General features: G+C 41.7%; 1 protein-coding gene across 1 annotated transcript in view; it reads right to left on the reverse strand.

The window, feature by feature from the left end:
- WWC2 (WW and C2 domain containing 2) overlaps nt 1–19,983 on the reverse strand; it is a 265,651-nt gene that overhangs the window by 111,751 nt on the left and 133,917 nt on the right. Inside the window, exons 4-5 of the mRNA XM_068278746.1 lie at nt 15,341–15,417; nt 11,891–11,970 (exon numbers count right to left, since the gene is read on the reverse strand). Coding sequence (XP_068134847.1) covers nt 11,891–11,970; nt 15,341–15,417 — 157 coding nt within the window. The remainder of the gene's footprint in view (nt 1–11,890; nt 11,971–15,340; nt 15,418–19,983) is intronic.

Here is a 19,983-nt window from a genome sequence, read left to right on the forward strand (position 1 = left end):
ATCTATTCTCTCCTCTAAACACCCACTAATTACCCATCAATTACCCCCTATCACCACCTGTCACTGTTACCCATCAGATCAGACCCTAATCTGCCCCTTGCGGGCACCCAATCACCCGCCTACACGCTCAGATTGCCCTCAGACCCCCCTTATCAATTCGCCAGTGCAATATTTACATCTCTTCTTCCCTGTAATAACCCACTGATTACCTGTCAATCACCTAAACACCCACTAATTACCCATCAATCACCCCCTGTCACTGCTACCTATCAAATTAGACACCTATCTGCCCCTAGGGCACTCAATCACCCGCCCACACCCTTAGAACGCCCTCAGACCCCAGCCCTGATCACCTCGCCAGTGCATTGCTTGCATCTATTCCCTCCTCTAATCACACCTTGAGACACCCATCAATCACCTCCTGTCACCCCCTAGCACACCTACCCATCAGATCAGGCCCTAATTTGCCCCGTGTGGGCTCCTGATCACTCGGCCAAACCCTCAGATCCCCCTCAGACCCCCTTCTGATCACCTCCTCAGTGCATTGATTGCATCTATTTTCCCCTCTAACCACCCCCTGAGACACCCATCAATCACCTCCTGTCACCCCCTAGCACTCCTATCCATCAGATCAGGCCAAATACAACCTGTCATCTAAAAGGCCACCCTGCTTATGACCGGTTCCACAAAATTCGCCCCTTCATAGACCACCTGTCATCAAAATTTGCAGATGCTTATACCCCTAAACAGTCATTTTGAGACATTTGGTTTCCAGACTACTCACGGTTTTAGGCCCGTAAAATGCCAGGGCGGTATAGGAACCCCACAAGTGACCCCATTTTAGAAAAAAGACACCCCAAGGTATTCGGTTAGGTGTATGACAAGTTCATAGATTTTATTTTTTGTCAAAAGTTAGCGGAAATTGATTTGAGTGTCATTTTTCACTAACTTGTGACAAAAAATAAAATCTTCTATGAACTCGCCATACACCTAACGGAATACCTTGGGGTGTCTTCTTTCTAAAATGGGGTCACTTGTGAGGTTCCTATACTGCCCTGGCATTTTAAGGGCCCTAAACCGTGAGGAGTAGTCTAGAAAACAAATGCCTCAAAATGACCTGTGAATAGGACGTTGGGCCCCTTAGCGCACCTAGGCTGCAAAAAAGTGTCACACATGTGGTACCGCCGTACTCAGGAGAAGTAGTATAATGTGTTTTGGGGTGTATTTTTACACATACCCATGCTGGGTGGGAGAAATACCTCTGTAAATGACAACCTTTTGATTTTTTTTTTTTTTTACACACAATTGTCCATTTACAGAGTTATTTCTCCCACCCAGCATGGGTATGTGTAAAAATACACCCCAAAACACATTGTACTACTTCTCCCGAGTACGGCGTTACCACATGTGGCACTTTTTTGCACCCTAACTGCGCTAAGGGGCCCAAAGTCCAATGAGTACCTTTAGGATTTCACAGGTCATTTTGAGAAATTTCGTTTCAAGACTACTCCTCACGGTTTAGGGCCCCTAAAATGCCAGGACAGTATAGGAACCCCACAAATGACTCCATTTTAGAAAGAAGACACCCCAAGGTATTCTGTTAGTAGTACGGTGAGTTCATAGAAGATTTTATTTTTTGTCACAAGTTAGCGGAAATTGATTTTTATTGGTTTTTTTCACAAAGTGTCATTTTCCGCTAACTTGTGACAAAAAAAAAATCGTCAATGAACTCACCATACTCCTAACGGAATACCTTGGGGTGTCTTCCATCTAAAATGGGGTCATTTGTGGGGTTCCTGTACTGTCCTGGCATTTTAGGGGCCCTAAACCGTGAGGAGTAGTCTTGAAACCAAATTTCTCAAAATGACCTGTGAAATCCTAAAGGTACTCATTGGACTTTGGGCCCCTTAGCGCAGTTAGGGTGCAAAAAAGTGCCACACATGTGGTATCGCCGTACTCAGGGGAAGTAGTATAATGTGTTTTGGGGTGTATTTTTACACATACCCATGCTGGGTGGGAGAAATCTCTCTGTAAATGGACAATTGTGTGTAAAAAAAATCAAACAATTGTCATTTGCAGAGATATTTCTCCCACCCAGCATGGGTATGTGTAAAAATACACCCCAAAACACATTATACTACTTCTCCTGAGTACGGCAATACCACATGTGTGGCACTTTTTTGCAGCCTAACTGCGCTAAGGGGCCCAAAGTCCAATGAGCACCTTTAGGCTTTACAGGGGTGCTTACAATTTAGCACCCCCCAAAATGTCAGGACAGTAAACACACCCCACAAATGACCCCATTTTGGAAAGTAGACACTTCAAGGTATTCAGAGAGGAGCATAGTGAGTCCGTGGCAGGTTTCATTTTTTTTGTCGCAAGTTAGAAGAAATGGAAACTTTTTTTTTTTGTTGTCACAAAGTGTCATTTTCCGCTTACTTGTGACAAAAAATAATATCTTCTATGAACTCACTATGCCTCTCAGTGAATACTTTGGGATGTCTTCTTTCCAAAATGGGGTCATTTGGGGGGTATTTATACTATCCTGGAATTCTAGCCCCTCATGAAACATGACAGGTGGTCAGAAAAGGCAGAGATGCTGGAAAATGGGAAAATTCACTTTTTGCACCATAGTTTGTAAACGCTATAACTTTTACCCAAACCAATAAATATAGGCTGAATGGGTTTTTTTTAATCAAAAACATGTTTGTCCACATTTTTCGCGCTGCATGTATACAGAAATGTTACTTTATTTGAAAAATGTCAGCACAGAAAGTTAAAAAAAATCATTTTTTTGCCAAAATTCATGTCTTTTTTGATGAATATAATAAAAAGTAAAAATCGCATCAGCAATCAAATAGCACCAAAAGAAAGCTTTATTAGTGAGAAGAAAAGGAGCCAAAATTCATTTAGGTGGTAGGTTGTATGACCGAGCAATAAACCGTGAAAGCTGCAGTGGTCTGAATGGGAAAAAAGTTGCCGGTCCTTAAGGGGTAGAAAGCCCTAGGTCCTCAAGTGGTTAATTTGCTACTTGATTCAATGTCTGACAAGTATACCAAGGCTTTTCTGTACTTGGCCAGGAAAACCTGAATCGTATTTTAAATGAGCCCAGTGGTTTCCTCCTGTGTGAACTGGGTGTGAAGTCTAATTTATGATTATCGTGGAACTGTGGCAAAGTTTGACAATATGGGGCATCTTTGGAAGCAGTCAAATCTTAATATTTAGGTTTTTCATTCTCCTGTTTAAATTAAGTTGACCATCACCTTCTTTTAGGTTTGCAGTGTAAACATCAGGCTACCTCTTCTACATCAGTTGTACTTTTAAATTTGTTATGTACACAAGTACTTTAAGGTAAAAGCAGATTTCTGTTTTATTGGTTTGTCTATTTTTTTTCCTTTATCTTTTGACTTTTTAATGTTTAAAATGTTTTCCTGAGGAGACCAAGATCTTGGCAATGGTTAGAACTAATTTTACTTATGTGCAACTCTGCTTATTTATGTTTTTTTTTTTTTTTTTTTTTTACTCCACCCGCATTTGTAATTCACAGCATTTTTAGTTATTACTATTTTTGTCTTTACAGATATGTACGGTATGTGGAGCTAGAAAAAAATATATATATTAGAAGAAGTATTTGACAATTAGTTAGCAGAATTCAATTTCTTTACCATTCCCCCCCCCCCCCCCCCTCAAAAAAAAAAGAAAGGGTCCCAAAGCTCAAAACTGAGAACATAAAAGTTTTAGCTGGGTAATACAGGCATCATTTAAAGTAATAAAGTTTGACATGTTTGTGGCATTGGCTGTCCCCATGTGCCTCTATATGAATGAGGCATGTCTCCGGGTGTCTGCCTGAGTTTCTCCAACAACTACCCATTGTTTCCCTGTGGTATGTTGTTGACAATTTCTCAAACATGCTTTGGATTCCTATCAAAATTGCTTGCAAGCAAGCCGATTTAAAACAATACTACGTTGTTATATTAATAAAATAAGACAGTGCTTGACTAACCTTTAATCTGGCACAGTGGCATGAGGTGTGATAAGGTCCAGAACAGAAAGATTTTTTTTGTAGTATATGATTTTTAATAAATATATACATATTTTTCCTTAGCAGATATAGAGCCATCCTTACATATTTTTTCCTTACAAATACGGAGTACCTCAGACGCCAACACTAGTGATAACCATAATTCAAATTAAGGCTTATGTTGTTGCCCAAATCCTGCCTCATTGCGCCCAAATTAGCCACCTCGCGCCTGGCTGTCTGATCACAAATACTCAACAGCAGCGTCTAAATTATGGAACCAGTTCTACGGTCTTTACCAGTTTCCTCTGCCTCACCCAGCAGTCCTCCCACTGATCTTCACATGTGTGTGTGAAAGCTGTACTCTGATTTGTACGCAAGTTTAATCATTGCACTCTACATATAACGTCCTGTTCTTGTCTATGCACAGGAACCAAGAAGAGCAGTGACAGGAACTGGAAAACAGACAAATTACCGGGCCTGGTGTACAAGTCTTGTAAGTAAATTCCTCACAAGAAAGTGTGTGTGTGTGTGTGTGTGTGTGTGTGTGTGTGTGTGTGTGTGTGTGTGTGTGTGTGTGTGTGTGTGTGTGTGTGTGTGTGTGTGTGTGTGTGTGTGTGTGTGTAGATATACATACACACACGCACACACATACACACACACACAGAACACATATGCAATCCCCTACAAAACACACACACACACATTTCTTTCTACATGTAAATATATAGAGGCACCCTCGTACATTTGTGAAACCATTCCCGCCATACACTGTTTCGATCAATACTTCAGGACCATGACCTGTCTCACAGCAACTACACCAAAAGGCAGGACAGAGTATGAAGACATAAATAGTGATAAATTTAGCTCGTTTCAAAATGTAGTTATAATGAGCCCAAATCTAGGCCATAGAGACAGTCCTGCTGGTATTCCTGACCTCTTCTCTGCAAACAGAGTCTTACAAAGCTAAATAGCACACTTCCACAGGCATGACTGCTACAAATCATAAAATCAATCTTTTAAAGCGTACATGCACAAGTGAAGCAGACTGAAATATACCGTAGACCAACAGGCACAACTGTGCTATTACAATTATAATTTAGTCTTAATATAGCTCTGACATCTTCCTTAGCATTTTACAGAGTACAGGATCTTCTCAAAAAATTAGCATATTGTGATAAAGTTCTCTATTTTCTGTAATGCACTGATAAACATTAGACTTTCATATATTTTAGATTCATTACACTACAACGGAAGTAGTTCAAGCCTTTTATTGTTTTAATATTGGTGATTTTGGCATACAGCTCATGAAAACCCAAAATTCCTATCTCAAAAAATTACCATATTTCATCCGACCAATAAAAGAAAAGTGTTTTTAAAACAAAAAAAGTCAACCTTCAAATAATTATGTTCAGATATGCACTTAATACTTGGTTGGGAATCCTTTTGCAGAAATGACTGCTTCAATGCGGCGTGGCATGGAGGCAATCAGCCTGTGGCACTGCTCAGGTGTTATGGAGGCCCAGGATGCTTCGATAGCGGCCTTAAGCTCATCCAGAGTGTTGGGTCTTGCGTCTCAACTTTCTCTTCACAATATCCCACAGATTCTCTATGGGGTTCAGGTCAGGAGAGTTGGCAGGCCAATTGAGCACAGTAATACCATGGTCAGTAAACAATTTACCAGTGGTTTTGGCACTGTGAGCAGGTGCCAGGTCGTGCTGAAAAATAAAATCATCTCCATAAAGCATTTCAGCAGATGGATGCATGAAGTGCTCCAAAATCTCCTGATAGCTAGCTGCATTGACCCTGCCCTTGATAAAACACAGTGGACCAACACCAGCAGCTGACATGGCACCCCAGACCATCACTGACTGTGGGTACTTGACACTGGACTTAAGGCATTTTGGCATTTCCCTCTCCCCAGTCTTCCTCCAGACTCCGGCACCTTGATTTCCGAATGACATGTAAAAGTTGCTTTCATCCGAAAAAAGTACTTTGGACCACTGAGCAACAGTCCAGTGCTGCTTCTCTGTAGCCCAGGTAAGGCGCCTCTGCCGCTGTTTCTGGTTCAAAAGTAGGTTCATGCTTCCATCTGCTGAAAAGCTTTATGGAGATGAAGATTTAATTTTTCAGCACGATCTGGCACCTGCTCACAGTGCCAAAACCACTGGTAAATGGTTTACTGACCATGGTATTACTGTACTCAATTGGCCTGCCAACTCTCCTGACCTGAACCCCATAGAGAATCTGTGGGATATTGTGAAGAGAAAGTTGAGAGACGCAAGACCCAACACTCTGGATGAGCTTAAGGCCGCTATCGAAGCATCCTGGGCCTCAAAAACATCTGATCAGTGCCACAGGCTGATTGCCTCCATGCCACGCCACATTGAAGCAGTCATTTCTGCAAAAGGATTCCCGACTAAGTATTGAGTGCATAACTGAACATAATTATTTGAAGATTTATTTTTTTTGTTTTAAAAACACTTTTCTTTTATTGGTCGGATGAAATATGCTAATTTTTGGAGATAGGAATTTTGAGTTTTTATGAGCTGTATGCCAAAATCATCAATATTAAAACAATAAAAGGCTTGAACTACTTCAGTTGTAGTGTAATGAATCTAAAATATATGAAAGTTTAATGTTTATCAGTGCATTACAGAAAATAATGAACTTTATCCCAATATGCTAATTTTTTTTGAAGATCCTGTATATAATCTAGTCACTAACTCCCCATCAGAGGGGCTCACAAACTAAACCATGCAATAGTCATATGTCTGGATGTATCGTGTAGTGTATGTATCGTAGTCTAGGGCCAATTTAGGAGGAAGCCAATTAACTTCTCTGTATGTTTTTGGGATGTCAGAGGACATTGCAGTGCCCAGAGGAAACCCACACAGATACGGGGAGAACATACAAACTCCTTGCAGATAGTGCCCTCTCTGGGATCACCAGGGTCCCAGCGGTGCAAGGCGAGAAAGCTATCGACTACGCCACTGTGCTGCACATAAGAGTCACTTCAATCCTCTATTCTAATGCTAATAGCGTTTATATTTTGTTATGCAATAGTTGTGGCTTACTGACACTACCAGCAGTGCTCCATTAGAAGGGGAAAGGTGGGGAGGTTGCACACTTGAAAACTATCTGTGAATGCTGGAGGAGACCACTGGCATCAAAGACATGGAAGAGATCAATGTCCATTCATCAGGATTGGCTTCAGGAACACAGTATGCCTACCATCCCCTACTGTTTGGTAGCCACTATACTTCAGCTACACTCGAACATCCATTCTTGCGTCCCTGTCCAAAGGAAGATTGTGGGATGTGGAAGGTTTCTAACCTTGCTAGCAGGAGGTATGCAAAGAGGAAATGAAAAAGTCAGCTTGAAGCTGAGGAAGCCGATGGTATCCAGTGAGAAGCGTCATGTTTAAGTCAATACCTTTATCCCCTTTGTGTTTATATGAAGGTAAAGCACCCTGCCACTATCCACCACCTTTTCGGGCACCTCTGACTTTCTAGTTTTCTCTTAGAAGAGGCTAGTTTTGGATCTGTATTACTTTAGACACAAAGAAAGCAAAAGAAAAGAAAGTAATAAAAAGGTGGAAAAGCTCAGCGGGAATGAGCCTGAGCACGAGAGGGTCTGGTAGACCTGTGTTTCTAAAACATCATTACAGCATATTCTACTTTATGAAGGGTGGGGTTTGTCAAGCACACGTCGTGAGAGGCATTTCACATACATATAATGTGCATGAATGACTTTAAAAACATTCGAATATAGTTTTAAAAAACAACCAAGAAACAATTTTCCAGGTTTATTTCTATACGATTTAGTTATTTTTAGATTGTGAACTTGTTAAATTGAATACAACAAGTTTTCCCAGTGTCCAGCACAAGTTTACTTCATGTTAAGAAGATAGGTGGCAGACAACTGGAAATAGAAGTTTGGAGTATGTTCTGGGAAATGAGAAAAGGAAGTCACAGACAGACCATGGAGGAGACTCAGAGACATCTGTGAAGCAGTTCAGTGAAGGAACAGGAGGACAGCCAGGGGTGCTCCATAATGTCAAAGCAACAGCAGAGGAACACCTAAGAGTTGACACACCCTGCCGAATCGTCCAATGAGGACAGAAAAGGCATAGGTGGACGGAGCTGCAGCCCGAATGAGTTTCCACACTGCACTCTCTTGCTGCACTCTCCTGGTCAGCGTCTGCCGTCTGAAAAGGAGAGAACGGTCCTGCATGGTTCACACTACTGCCCCCAAACAGCGAGTGGCTTTTACATCTTATAGGACATTGATCCAGGTTTGGTGAGGGTATTCTTTTACCTACAACCCACTATACTACACTGAGGAACAGTAATCCAGGAAGGACTCATGTGTGATGGCTTCATCTCCGTATTCCAGCTTTCTGCATGCCGCTTATTGCTGCCCCAGGAGAGCGAATGAAGGTGGCCACGTGTGTGCGCGCGAGTATGTGACTGCCGGCTTAGCTTTTTACCATGCAGCGCAGCAGGAAGGCTTAGGTTGCATGTAGCACTTTAACTTCAGCTCTGAAGTTTTTAACTTTGGCAGACCCTTGAATGCGGCGGCCGTACATGTGTGTTTTTTGATAAATTACTTACCTGGTTTTTCAGCATGGAACCTTTGGAGCTTCTTATTTGTGAACACCTAATAGTTGCTCAGCTGGGTGTATCCTTGCAGAATAATACAAAAATATAACTCTAAAAATGAACTAACTAAAAATGAACACTTCTACCAGGGTCAAAAAGGCATAAAAAGGTTTATATTTTTCCTGCAGCCCGTTAAAATCAATTACCATGGGTCAAATCCAGTATGAAAAAATTACAAATTACACTGAGAGGCATTTACTGTACAACATGCTCACAGTACGCTACAAAAAAACTGTCAAACTCTTATGATTTCCTTTTGTGCATAATTCAAATAGATATAATGAAAGCGTTAACAAGACTGATCCATCAATGAGACAATGGAGACAGAAAAAGTTATAAAAACTCATGTCTCTGCTGTCAGTCAGAGACCAAGTGATGCCAGTTAAGGTAACCCCAATCCCCCCCCTCCCCCCCCCCCCAGTACAAGAACAGTTAGAAGCTATATACACAGGTTTATATGAAGGACACAGGAGAATTGGTGTTTCCCTACTATAAAGATAATTACACTATTCTGCCAAATTACTAATGTACATAAAAAAAATCCTGAACAGGTTTAACTGAATACCAATGCATAGTGAAATGTGATTTACCAGCACAAGATGGGCTTTATTGTTATTTGTATCCATTTCCCTTAGCGCATCTCACTGAGCAATAGCAAAATGCACTAACCTTATCTGAGCACACCAGCTCAAACTTGGCATAATTGCAAAGTAATTTGGGATTTCAGTAACAACTCTCAAAATAATTACTGAATACCGATCCGCTCATACCTAAGTGCTCCAGCCAGGCTTTGTAAACTACTATTGTATTCCCTAGGAAAAACACTGTAGACTCAAAAGGAGGGAAGAATAGAGAAAGACTCCGACTAGAGAGCGATATTAATTAGTTATCTACAACTGCATAATAATAAACTACTGTATATGAATTGGTGTGTGTATATAAACTAGAGACTGTACTAAATAATCCCCATTCCTTTAAATTTTAAAGGGACCCTGAAATGGTACATTAGCGCTAATTTATACTTACCTGGGGCTTCATCCAGCTCCATAAGTACCATGGCCTCCTTCGCTGCCCTACACTGCCCCTCTGTTAAGCCACTATGGCTCCCAGTAATCCGGGCAGTCACTGCCTCCTGTGCAACCCCACCCCTTGAGCATCCTGCGCCAGCGCAGTAGTATTGCACAGGCGCAGAATCCTCCAGGGGACCAGAGGGCGGCGGAGGCGCTCATAAGCCCTTGACTGGCGGTGACCGACTGGAATACTGGGAGTCGCAGCACCAGAACGGAGGGGCTGAAGAGGGAAGCCAGTGTGCTTATGGGGCTGGAGGAAGCCCCAGGTAAGTATAAATTAAAGCGGACCCAAACCAAACATTTTTTTAATTCAAAATATTTAGTTGCACCACTCTGACACATACAAAGATAAATAAGCACTCCTTCAAGCCTATGAGCATTTCAGTGCATGCTTTCCACCCTTCTCTTTGCATAACTAGGGTTATACAGATGGCAGCCATTAGCAATTCCTCCTTTGCTGGACACCATCTACTCCACCAGTTTGCCGGATTTTTTGCCGGCAATATGAAAGGAAGGGAGGGGTTTCTCCAATAAATGTAAAATATTTTATATTTGTCATCATGCAGCTGAAAAAAGGCTGCTATTTATTATTATAATTTAGAAAATAGATTTTATTTTTGAAATCTTGTATTTTTAGTTTGGGTCCACTTTAAGGTTGGTGTACCATCTCTGGTACACTTAAAGGGCTTTCTCCATCTTGAGTCTTGAAAATGCAGCAACCCCGATAAAATTTGTCTGTGACTTAATATTTTGTCAACCACTTCTATGGGAGAACAGCGCTTTGCCAATGTTGTTGTATTATGTATTGTCATGTATGCCTATGTCTAGATATTATGTACCCCTGTTTGTTTCTCCTATGGTACAGCATCATTGAAGATGATGGTGCTATATAAATCAGCAATAATAATAATAATATTATAATAGAGTAGGGGCACACACAGGGGCGTAACTACCTTGGGCTGCGCACCCCTGACAGAGATCTGTACATAATGCAGAGTGCCAGCAAACCAGAGCATTATACATTACCTGCTCCCAGCGACAATACAGTTCCGTCTTCGCTTCCTCTTCAGTTTGCAAGTGCCGTGCAGCCAGCCAATCACAATGCAGCTTCAGCCCCATGTCATGTGACAGGGACGGAAGCCACATGGTGATTGGTTGGCTGCACAGCACTTGTAAACTAAAGAGGAAGTGAAGACTACCTGCATCAACACCGGGAGCAGGTAATATAAAATGCTCTGTTGCCACTCTATACTGGATCCCTCTGTCCCCCCAGCTCCCTGAACCTCCTGTGATGGTTGGGTTACGGTGGCTATAGTCACACCCCTGTGCACATAGCAAGGTAAATGATAAATATGAAGTATGATACTGATCATTTCCACATCTTTGTAGTATTTGCCTACCTTCAGGAAAACACAATTGCGGTTTGCATAGTATTTTTTAGTAGGCGAAGCAAGCATTTTGGTTCTGTCAGGCCCTCTACAAAAATCATAGCGTATCTGGTTCTGGATGCCTTAACTAGGTACTTAGCAACATTACTGAAGACAGCAAAACTATAATATGGCCAGCTAATACATATATGTATAAAGAGGTTATTCTTAACAGAACTTTTCTTATTTTGAGCAGGAACGACTCTAAAATCCTTGTCAAATCCACGTTTGTAGCTTCATATCCTGCAAACAAAATGTATCAGTTCCCATGACATTTCATAGAGTTCATTTCAAAGATAATGAAAGAAACAAATCATTAGTGTAAAATAAGAAACATCCTCATCATCTTCCTCCGCTGCTTGTACAAATGACTGTAAATGTCATAATGTCAAGACATATGTGAAGGATTAGGGTTTAGTGATAGAACTAATCTCTGTTTTATTATCTGCGTGCATCATGTTCTAACCCTTCCCCAGCCCGAAACACCGCCATTTGTTACAACATTAAAAGTGTTGTGCCACAAGCAGAGGATTATCATTGCAAAGCAAGAAAAGTGCTGCAGTCTTATGACTGATCATGGAAAACATTCTTGTTTTGCTGCATGTCCTTAAACACAAAGGTTATGCTTGCCAAAGACGGTGATCAATGGCTGTGCCATGCCAGGAGACTGGCTGAAGTGCTGTCAGAAGAAAGATTATCTTTAGATCTTACCGCTGTAATGTCTGGAACCCCTGCTCCTTGTACAGAAGTTCCTGCTTCATTTGTGACAGCTCCCTCTTCAACTTCTTAACCTGGTGGACAAACAATAAGGCAATATTGAGAGTGCAGTAAAGCAGCAGAGACAGCCATACTATCCCAGGAAAAACAAAACACAACACATTTATAAGTAAATACTTGTTCTACTTACATAGCATATGTATTGTACTGTCCAGGTTTTTATTTCAGTGATTTTTATATAGTAAATAAAGAAAAAACGGCCAATCCTGATGTAATTTCCTCCCTTGCTGTGTTTTTCTCTCCTAGAAACTGCACTGTCATATCTAGCTTGCTTTGTAAACGTGTGAGTACAGCATAGATCGTATTTCAGCAGCTTCTCCCTTCTCAGCCTTTTGTTACACTGAATTGCCCTCAGCCAATCAGTGAGGAATAGGAATGTGGGAGGGGAGATAAAAAGCTTCCCTCTCCCCAGCAATGTACCAGAAAGGAGTCAGGATTATAGTAATAATTGCAGTATTTGTATAGCGCCTTTCTCCTGTCGGACTCAAAGCGCTTGCAAGGCAGCCACTAGAGCGCACTCAGAAGGGAGTAGCAGTGTTAAGGAGACTTGCCCAAGAAACTCCTTACTATAATAGGTGCAGGCTTACTGAACAGGCAGAGCCAAGCTTTGAACCCAGGTCTCCTGTGTCAGAGGCAGAGCCCTTAACCATTACACCATCCAGCCACTGCTAGAAACCTTAATAAATATATTGGAGTGCTTGCAATGCAGGGTCAGGTTGAAGACTGCATAATAAACACAGAACAGTAGGTAAATAGAATTGGGTTTTATGTCTGGCAATACGGCTTTAAAACAAAACCTGCTGCTTAATTCAGCAAAATAAAGGTTTGTACTACTGTATGTAGAGCATGCTTGGTGCACACCATGTATGTGCTACTTTTTAATATTAATCACTGCACAGGTATTTCTAGATTACAAACCAATAAGATTCTGCCTCTTTAAGTGACTAACCATTGAGGTCAATGGCATGTTACAAATCATGTGATTCATTTGATCAGGTGACACATTCATATGTTTCTGAATGGATGGTAATAATCATGTGGCCTTGCCTCACTTCTGCTTCAAGTGTCTGGTAAAGTTAGAAGCAGACATATATCCTTCACCTAAAATTATATTTCTCATGAATTAAAATTAAGAAGCATTCACAAAGGGTCTAAACACTGCCGCGTTGCCGATTCGATTTTAGCAACGCGGCTCAGTGTGTGATACACAGGAATATCAGATGGCAGCACGGTCTGATGGTGCACTGCGGCATACACCTAGTCCAACGCAGAGCTGTCCCACTTCAGTATATTTGTTTGGGGCAGCACTGCAAGAGAGCAGCGCAGGTAGCATGCATTTATGTATAACACATAGCCATGTGGCAGAAGTGCAGTGTGTGCACTTATGTTGATTATGTCTACTCAGTTTTCACTGGTTGCTTAACTGGTCACAAGACTCAGCTAAGACCTACGGTTTCCTCACAGCAGGTAGAGATTCTGCTCTCTGGCCCGTTTCCACTATATACAGAGGTGCAATATTTCCCCACATGCAAGCTGCATGGGGACGCTGCCTGTCTGTAACATGGCTTGCCATACAGATTGCACTTCAGTGGGAATCTGGACGGTATGCTGCAGATTAAAGCAGCACCCAACCAAATCCCTAAGCTGTGCATCACACAGCTTAGTAATCCGAACTGCAGCTACGCCGCAGAACAGGAGCCGTAGCCAAATCGGAAAGGACTGCGGCTCCCTCAAGTTACCAAGTTGCACTGTATATGAGGGAGCTGCTAGCTACAAAGTTTTAGGACTTGTGCACAAAGTGGCATGCAGTATCCTTGTGAAATTTTAAGTAAAAAAAAAAATGAATTAAATTGAGTAGGACATGTGGAGAAAACTGAAAGGACAACTGACCTGAGAGTGATATGGAGGCTGCCATACTTTTTCCTTTTAAACAATACTAGTTGCATGGCATCCTGCTGATCTTTCATGCATCAGTAGTGTCTGAAAAAAACACCAGGAACAAGCACGTGGCAAATACAGTCAACCATCTGATCTGCATGCTTGTTCAAGTTTTATGAAAAAGTATTAGAACGAAGCAGAGGATCTGCAGGACAGACAGGCAATTTGAATTGTTTAACATCCTAATGACCGAGTCACCCTAATGGGCGTGACCGCGGCAGCCACAGGACCGCCTAATGCCAATTGGCGTCAAGTCCTGGGGCCGGCTACTGCAGGAAATCGCGCGCGCATGCATCTCCACTTGGGAGGCGATCGCCTCTGGGAGACTGTTAGAGGGCGAAATCACTGTCTAAATAACTGTGTACAGCGCTGTGATCTGCAGCAGCGCTGTACTGGGAACAGTACAGTGTGACACGGCTGTCCCCATGGGACACTAGAGAGCGATCGGCTCTCATAGGCAGAAGCCTATGAAAGCTGATCGCCAGGATTGGCTGGCTGGGGGGAGGGAGGGGTTTGGAAAAAATATATAAATAGTAAAAAAAATATGAAAATAAAGAAACAAATATTTATATAAAAAAAACACTAGGGGGCTCTCTGTTTGTGGTGAGGGGGTGGATCACTTGTGTGCTGAGTTGTGTGGCCCTGCAGCTTGGAATTAGAGCTGCAGTGGCCAATTACACTAAATATGGCCTGGTCTTTAGGGGGGGTTTAGCACTGTGGTCCTCAAGTGGTTAAAAGGAAATTAATATGGCAGCTTCCGTATCCCTCTCAGGTCAGCTGTCCTGTAAGTTCTCTTATGAATGAAGCTTAGCTGCAGATGTGTCTGACCTGAAAAATACTTGAAACATGGCATTGAAAAATAAAGTCTGCTGCAGATTTCACAAAAGCATCTCCCAGACTCCATTATAGCAAAACTTTCATGTGCTCCTCGTCCTCACACATAGAAACCTGATGTTCTCCTTTCATGTCCTGCTCTGGGAATGTCTTTATAAAGAATAAAGGCCATTCTGAGAGTCCCCCATGAAGAAGTAGACTAGCCCAAAACCTGTCGGTAATGTCAGATTTCTACTACCTACTGTAAGTGACAGCAACATAGGAGAGAAGTAATTTATGGCTCATTTTACTCTGGTAGAAATGTACTTCCTATTTGTATGCGTTTTACATTTTAAGATTTTTGCAACAGTGCCTCTTTACAGTATCCTCATCTTTTACACCAACTTTGAACAAAATATAATTTTAGGTATAAGGAAGCTAAAACAAACATTTTACATTTAAAAAGCATCAAAATTAAAGAAAAATGCCTGCATAAGTTTGCCAAAGAGACAGATTGCATATGTAGATTCATTATTTGAACCTTTACACACAGGTTAGTCTGCATCGCAGGTCATGTGCACTCTGCATCCCCTAGTAAAATCTTCTTCTGAAGCACCTGTGGCAGAAACTTACCCTGACTTTTGTGGTGGAGATCTCTGCTTTAAGGATATCTGGGTCATACTTCGTACTCGAAGAGGAGCCTGAAAATACTAAAGAACACAAAATAACCAAAATTAAATATATATTACATTGTACATATACACATTTGCAAACAAATTCTTTAGTGTGCAAGATATAAGGCACACTAAGAAATTCACATGACTAGTGACCACCGTAATGTGCTTATTACGCTTACACTGAATTCTGCGTAAAATGTTTCAGTTTGCGATTACAAAATTGAATTGATTTTGTGTAATCCATTCGTAAATTTGCATGTTATGCAAACTTAAGAACACGGCAGCTGTAAATTAAATTTTGGATTAATTGCAAAACACTGTTCCTGCAAACCAGAATTTACATTGAATACTGCCAACCTAGGCTGTTAATAGCAAAGTCCCCATACATCCTATCATCAAAGATAAAATGTTTTAAAACTTTGTAAAATGTCATTTTACTGTGATACTCTAATATATACTGTGATACACTAATATATAACAAGTTCAGAGTTGTGTATACACATTTTATGAAGACTGGTAGCATGGACCCTCCCTTATTAGGGTTAGGCTTAATCAACCCTTTGTCACCCATGCAGACTGGTATAGTCAGAATTCGCAGACCGGACCGTGTTACACACCGTGAGCTATACCAGCCTGCATGGTCCATGAAGTGTGGGGGGGCTGGGGCGAGAGCTCTGGAAAATATGGGTGGCAAAGCCTCCCCCGCTCCCCCAAATCACTTGTCCAAGTACCATGGTCATTTTTTATGGGTAATTAAGATTATTAAAGGATTTTACCAACCTGCATGGGTGACAAACACCACAAGATCTTTGTGAAAAATGTTTTGACTTACATTTTTGCATCTTTGTATAGTTAAAAGTACTTTCGAAATTACGGCTCATAATGATCGGTACGAGCAAAATTAACTACAAATTTGCTGAAAGGGTCATATTATAATTTTGTATATTAACTATGCATTTTGATGTGAAATTACAGTAATGCGAAATTCAAGCTCAGCCCTACTGCCCTGCTCAGCCCTACTGATGGCCAGGAATTCCTTTTTTTTATGGGAAAGAAAAAAAAATCAAATTTCTGAAACCCGGCATGTTAGTAATATTATGGATGTATTCGAACTGGAAGTTACATGTTTGATTTTACAGTGCCATTTAAATAAATAAAACAAAGGTCTTCATTCTATCACCCTTGATAACCATTAAGAGATAGAAAGAGAGAGAGTGTATCCCTCATGTGTTACAGCCAGTCAGTATGACGAGGAACAATTACAGAAGCTCAGTAATCTTTCAGTCTATGCCAATTTGATAGTATTTACCACTGCCTGTAGTACACATGAGCACAGATATAGACAGATGGGTAGCACGGTGGCGTAGTGGTTAGCGCTCTCGCCTTGCAGCACTGGGCCCCCTGTTCAAATCCCAGTCAGGTTAACATCTGCAAGGATAAAAGAAGGTGGGGGGAAAGGCTGCGCGTCCCTAAACACATGTTGCAATTGAATAGTTAATCGCACAGGCATACACCGCCTCTGCCCGACTGAAAAATGCATGCCCTGCATCCTAGACAAGTGCTAACATTTATTAAACTAGGAGGAACTTTAGCTTCCAATATGGTTTGCATGCAAAGTATATTATACTAGACACTTGAGCTGGTGGTCATTTCAGATGCAGCCTTAGTGGTATGCGCTGGTGTTCTCCTCGCTGTTCAACAAAATGTAAGTTACACATTTTTTTTGCTTAGCTGCTCCCAAGGTTTTAAATTTAGGTTAGGTCACTTGCCCGGAGGTTTGACTCACCGTGGCGCAAGTGTCTAGTATAATATACTTTGCATGCAAACCATATTGGAAGCTAAAGTTCCTCCTAGTTTAATAAATGTTAGCACTTGTCTAGGATGCAGGGCATGCATTTTTCAGTCTGACAGAGGCGGTGTATGCCTGTGCGATTAACCATTCAATTGCAACATGTGTTTAGGGACGCACAGCCTTTCCCCCCACCTTTTTTTAACTTTGTAACTATGTAACTGTCAGGTTAGCTGCTCCCAGCCCCTCCTCCTGAGTTTCCTGTTTGCATAATAAGTAGTAGCAGATATTGCATATGATTTGCATCTGAATTGAATGCAAAGTGTGCAGAAAATCTATTTAGGTGCTTCACACTGAGCAGGTGGTCATTTCAGATGCAGCCTTAGTGGTATGCGCTGGCGCTCTCCTCGCTGTTCAACAAAATGTAAGTTACACATTTTTTTTTTGCTAAGCTGCTCCCAAGGTTTTAAACTTAGGTTAGGTCAAGTGTCTAGTATAATATACTTTGCATGCAAACCATATTGGAAGCTAAAGTTCCTCCTAGTTTAATAAATGTTAGCACTTGTCTTGGATGCAGGGCATGCATTTTTCAGTCTGACAGAGGCGGTGTATGCCTGTGCGATTAACCATTCAATTGCAACATGTGTTTAGGGACGTGCAGCCTTTCCCCCCACCTTCTTTTAACTTTGTAACTATTTAGCTGTCAGGTTAGCTGCTCCCAGCCCCTCCTCCTGAGTTTCCTGTTTGCATAATAAGTAGTAGCAGATTTGCATATGATTTGCATCTGAATTGAATGCAAAGTGTGCAGAAAATCTATTTAGGTGCTTTACACTGAGCTGGTGGTCATTTCAGATGCAGCCTTAGTGGTATGCGCTGGCGCTCTCCTCGCTGTTTAACATCTGCAAGGAGTTTGTATGTTTTCCCAGTGTGTGGGTTTCCTCCGGGCACTCTGGTTTCCTCCCACATCCCAAAAACATACTGATTAATTGGCTTTCCCTGTACTGGACTGTAGATTACAATGGACATAGGACTATGGATGGGATTAGATTGTGAGCTCCTCTGAGAGGCCGTTAGTGACAAAGCCCATGTACTCTGTAAAGGGCTGCAGAAGATGCAGATGCTATAAACTATAAATACTAAATAATGACAATAGATGAGAAATAGGGACATTTTAAAGTACAAACTATTTGGGCAAAAAATGTCCCTCCACACTCCTGGCCTTGCACTTCTGGTCTGACACAACCTGAGGAACTCATAAGAATGATGTTCATTTGTGTTAGCTCTTTCCTCCAGCGCATTAGAATTTGGAGGCTGGCAAAGCTATAATTGAAGGTTGAAATGAACGTTCTCTATGAGGTCATCAGTTTTTAGTAGCAAATACTGTACAGAAGGCTGAAAGAGGAAAGTACAGGGGTTTGCTTCCGAAAAATAGATAGTTGTATGCCACGTTTAATGCAACCTACCGTGTTTCCCCTAAAGTAAGACATCCCCTGAGAATAAGCCCTAGCAGGAATTTCAAGAATGCTTGAAATGTAGGACCTCCCCCGAATGTAAGCCCTAGCAGCAGCTCACATGACACCAGCAAGTCACTCTGAATACAAAACCTGGATACAGGAGAGCAGCAGTATAATGTGAGTTCTACACAGTCCTATTTATGGGTCAGGCAATATGTGTTTTTATTGGAGCGCCCTCTACTGTTTAAACTTCTTCGGCAGGAAGTTCAGTGAAGTTGGAGGAGCCGAGCACGGGGAAGGGACAGCGGAGACCAGGGGAGGACACGCGCCGGCTGGAGCAAGTAATGTATGCGGGGGAAGGCGGCAGCTTCACAGATTGTGATCAGTTTCATGCTGAAATCGATTCACAGTAAAGGCAGCCATACAATCCCTCTCTGATCAGATTCGATCAGAGAGGGATCTATCTGTTGGTCGATCTGATGGCAAATCGACCAGTGTATGGCCACCTTTATCCTATCATAGCTCTGGGGAGCCTGACCGAGTTCTCTGCCTGCAAGAAATAGACTCTTACTCACATGATCAGCAGAATCAATTTCTTGTGAGAGCCAATATCTGCAAACCACAAGCTATGTGTATGTTGCACGTGTTTCAGCATGGCATACAGTATATACATTTTGTATAGGAAAACTACCAGTGTTCGCCCAAAAATAAGACATCCTCTGAAAATAAGCCCTAGCACATATTTTAGAGCAAAAATAAATATAAGACAGTGTCTTATTTCTGGGGAAACACGGTAGCATGTCACTCACTAGAATGGTACGGGCCAATTACTGTGCATAACTAAGGGTGCCCATCAATGGTAGACAAGGCACAGAACATTAATACTACCATTTTCTCTTGGCAGACTCAAAGCGCCAGAGCTGCTGCCACTTAAGGCACTTCAGTCTGGCTTTATTCAGGAATCATTATAGCTGAGTCTGTGTTCTCTGATGTCTTTTTAAACCCAAGCCTGCCCCCTTCTGACTCTGCTCAGGAATCATTATAGCGGAGTCATTATAGCAAAGCCAGACTGAATGCTCACTGGGGGATTTTATCAGGGGTGATAAGAAGCAAGCTGAACAGTGAAGAATGAAACAGAGAGCAGGGTAGGTGTTTTCTCTAATGTTCCCACTGATATGTATGGTAAAATACATTAGAGTGCTTTGTCTCTGGTTCACTTTAAGTCCACATAGAAATGTGCACAGAGGCAGGCATACACAGCTTCACAAAGCATTTGAAATTTGATCATTTTAATTACTTTCATAATTTGTGTTGTTCAGATTTGGGTTTAATCAGGCTTTAAAGTTGATCTAGACA

This window comes from Hyperolius riggenbachi, chromosome 1 (genome assembly GCF_040937935.1).
Source record: "Hyperolius riggenbachi isolate aHypRig1 chromosome 1, aHypRig1.pri, whole genome shotgun sequence".
In the NCBI taxonomy this organism is placed as follows: domain Eukaryota; kingdom Metazoa; phylum Chordata; class Amphibia; order Anura; family Hyperoliidae; genus Hyperolius; species Hyperolius riggenbachi.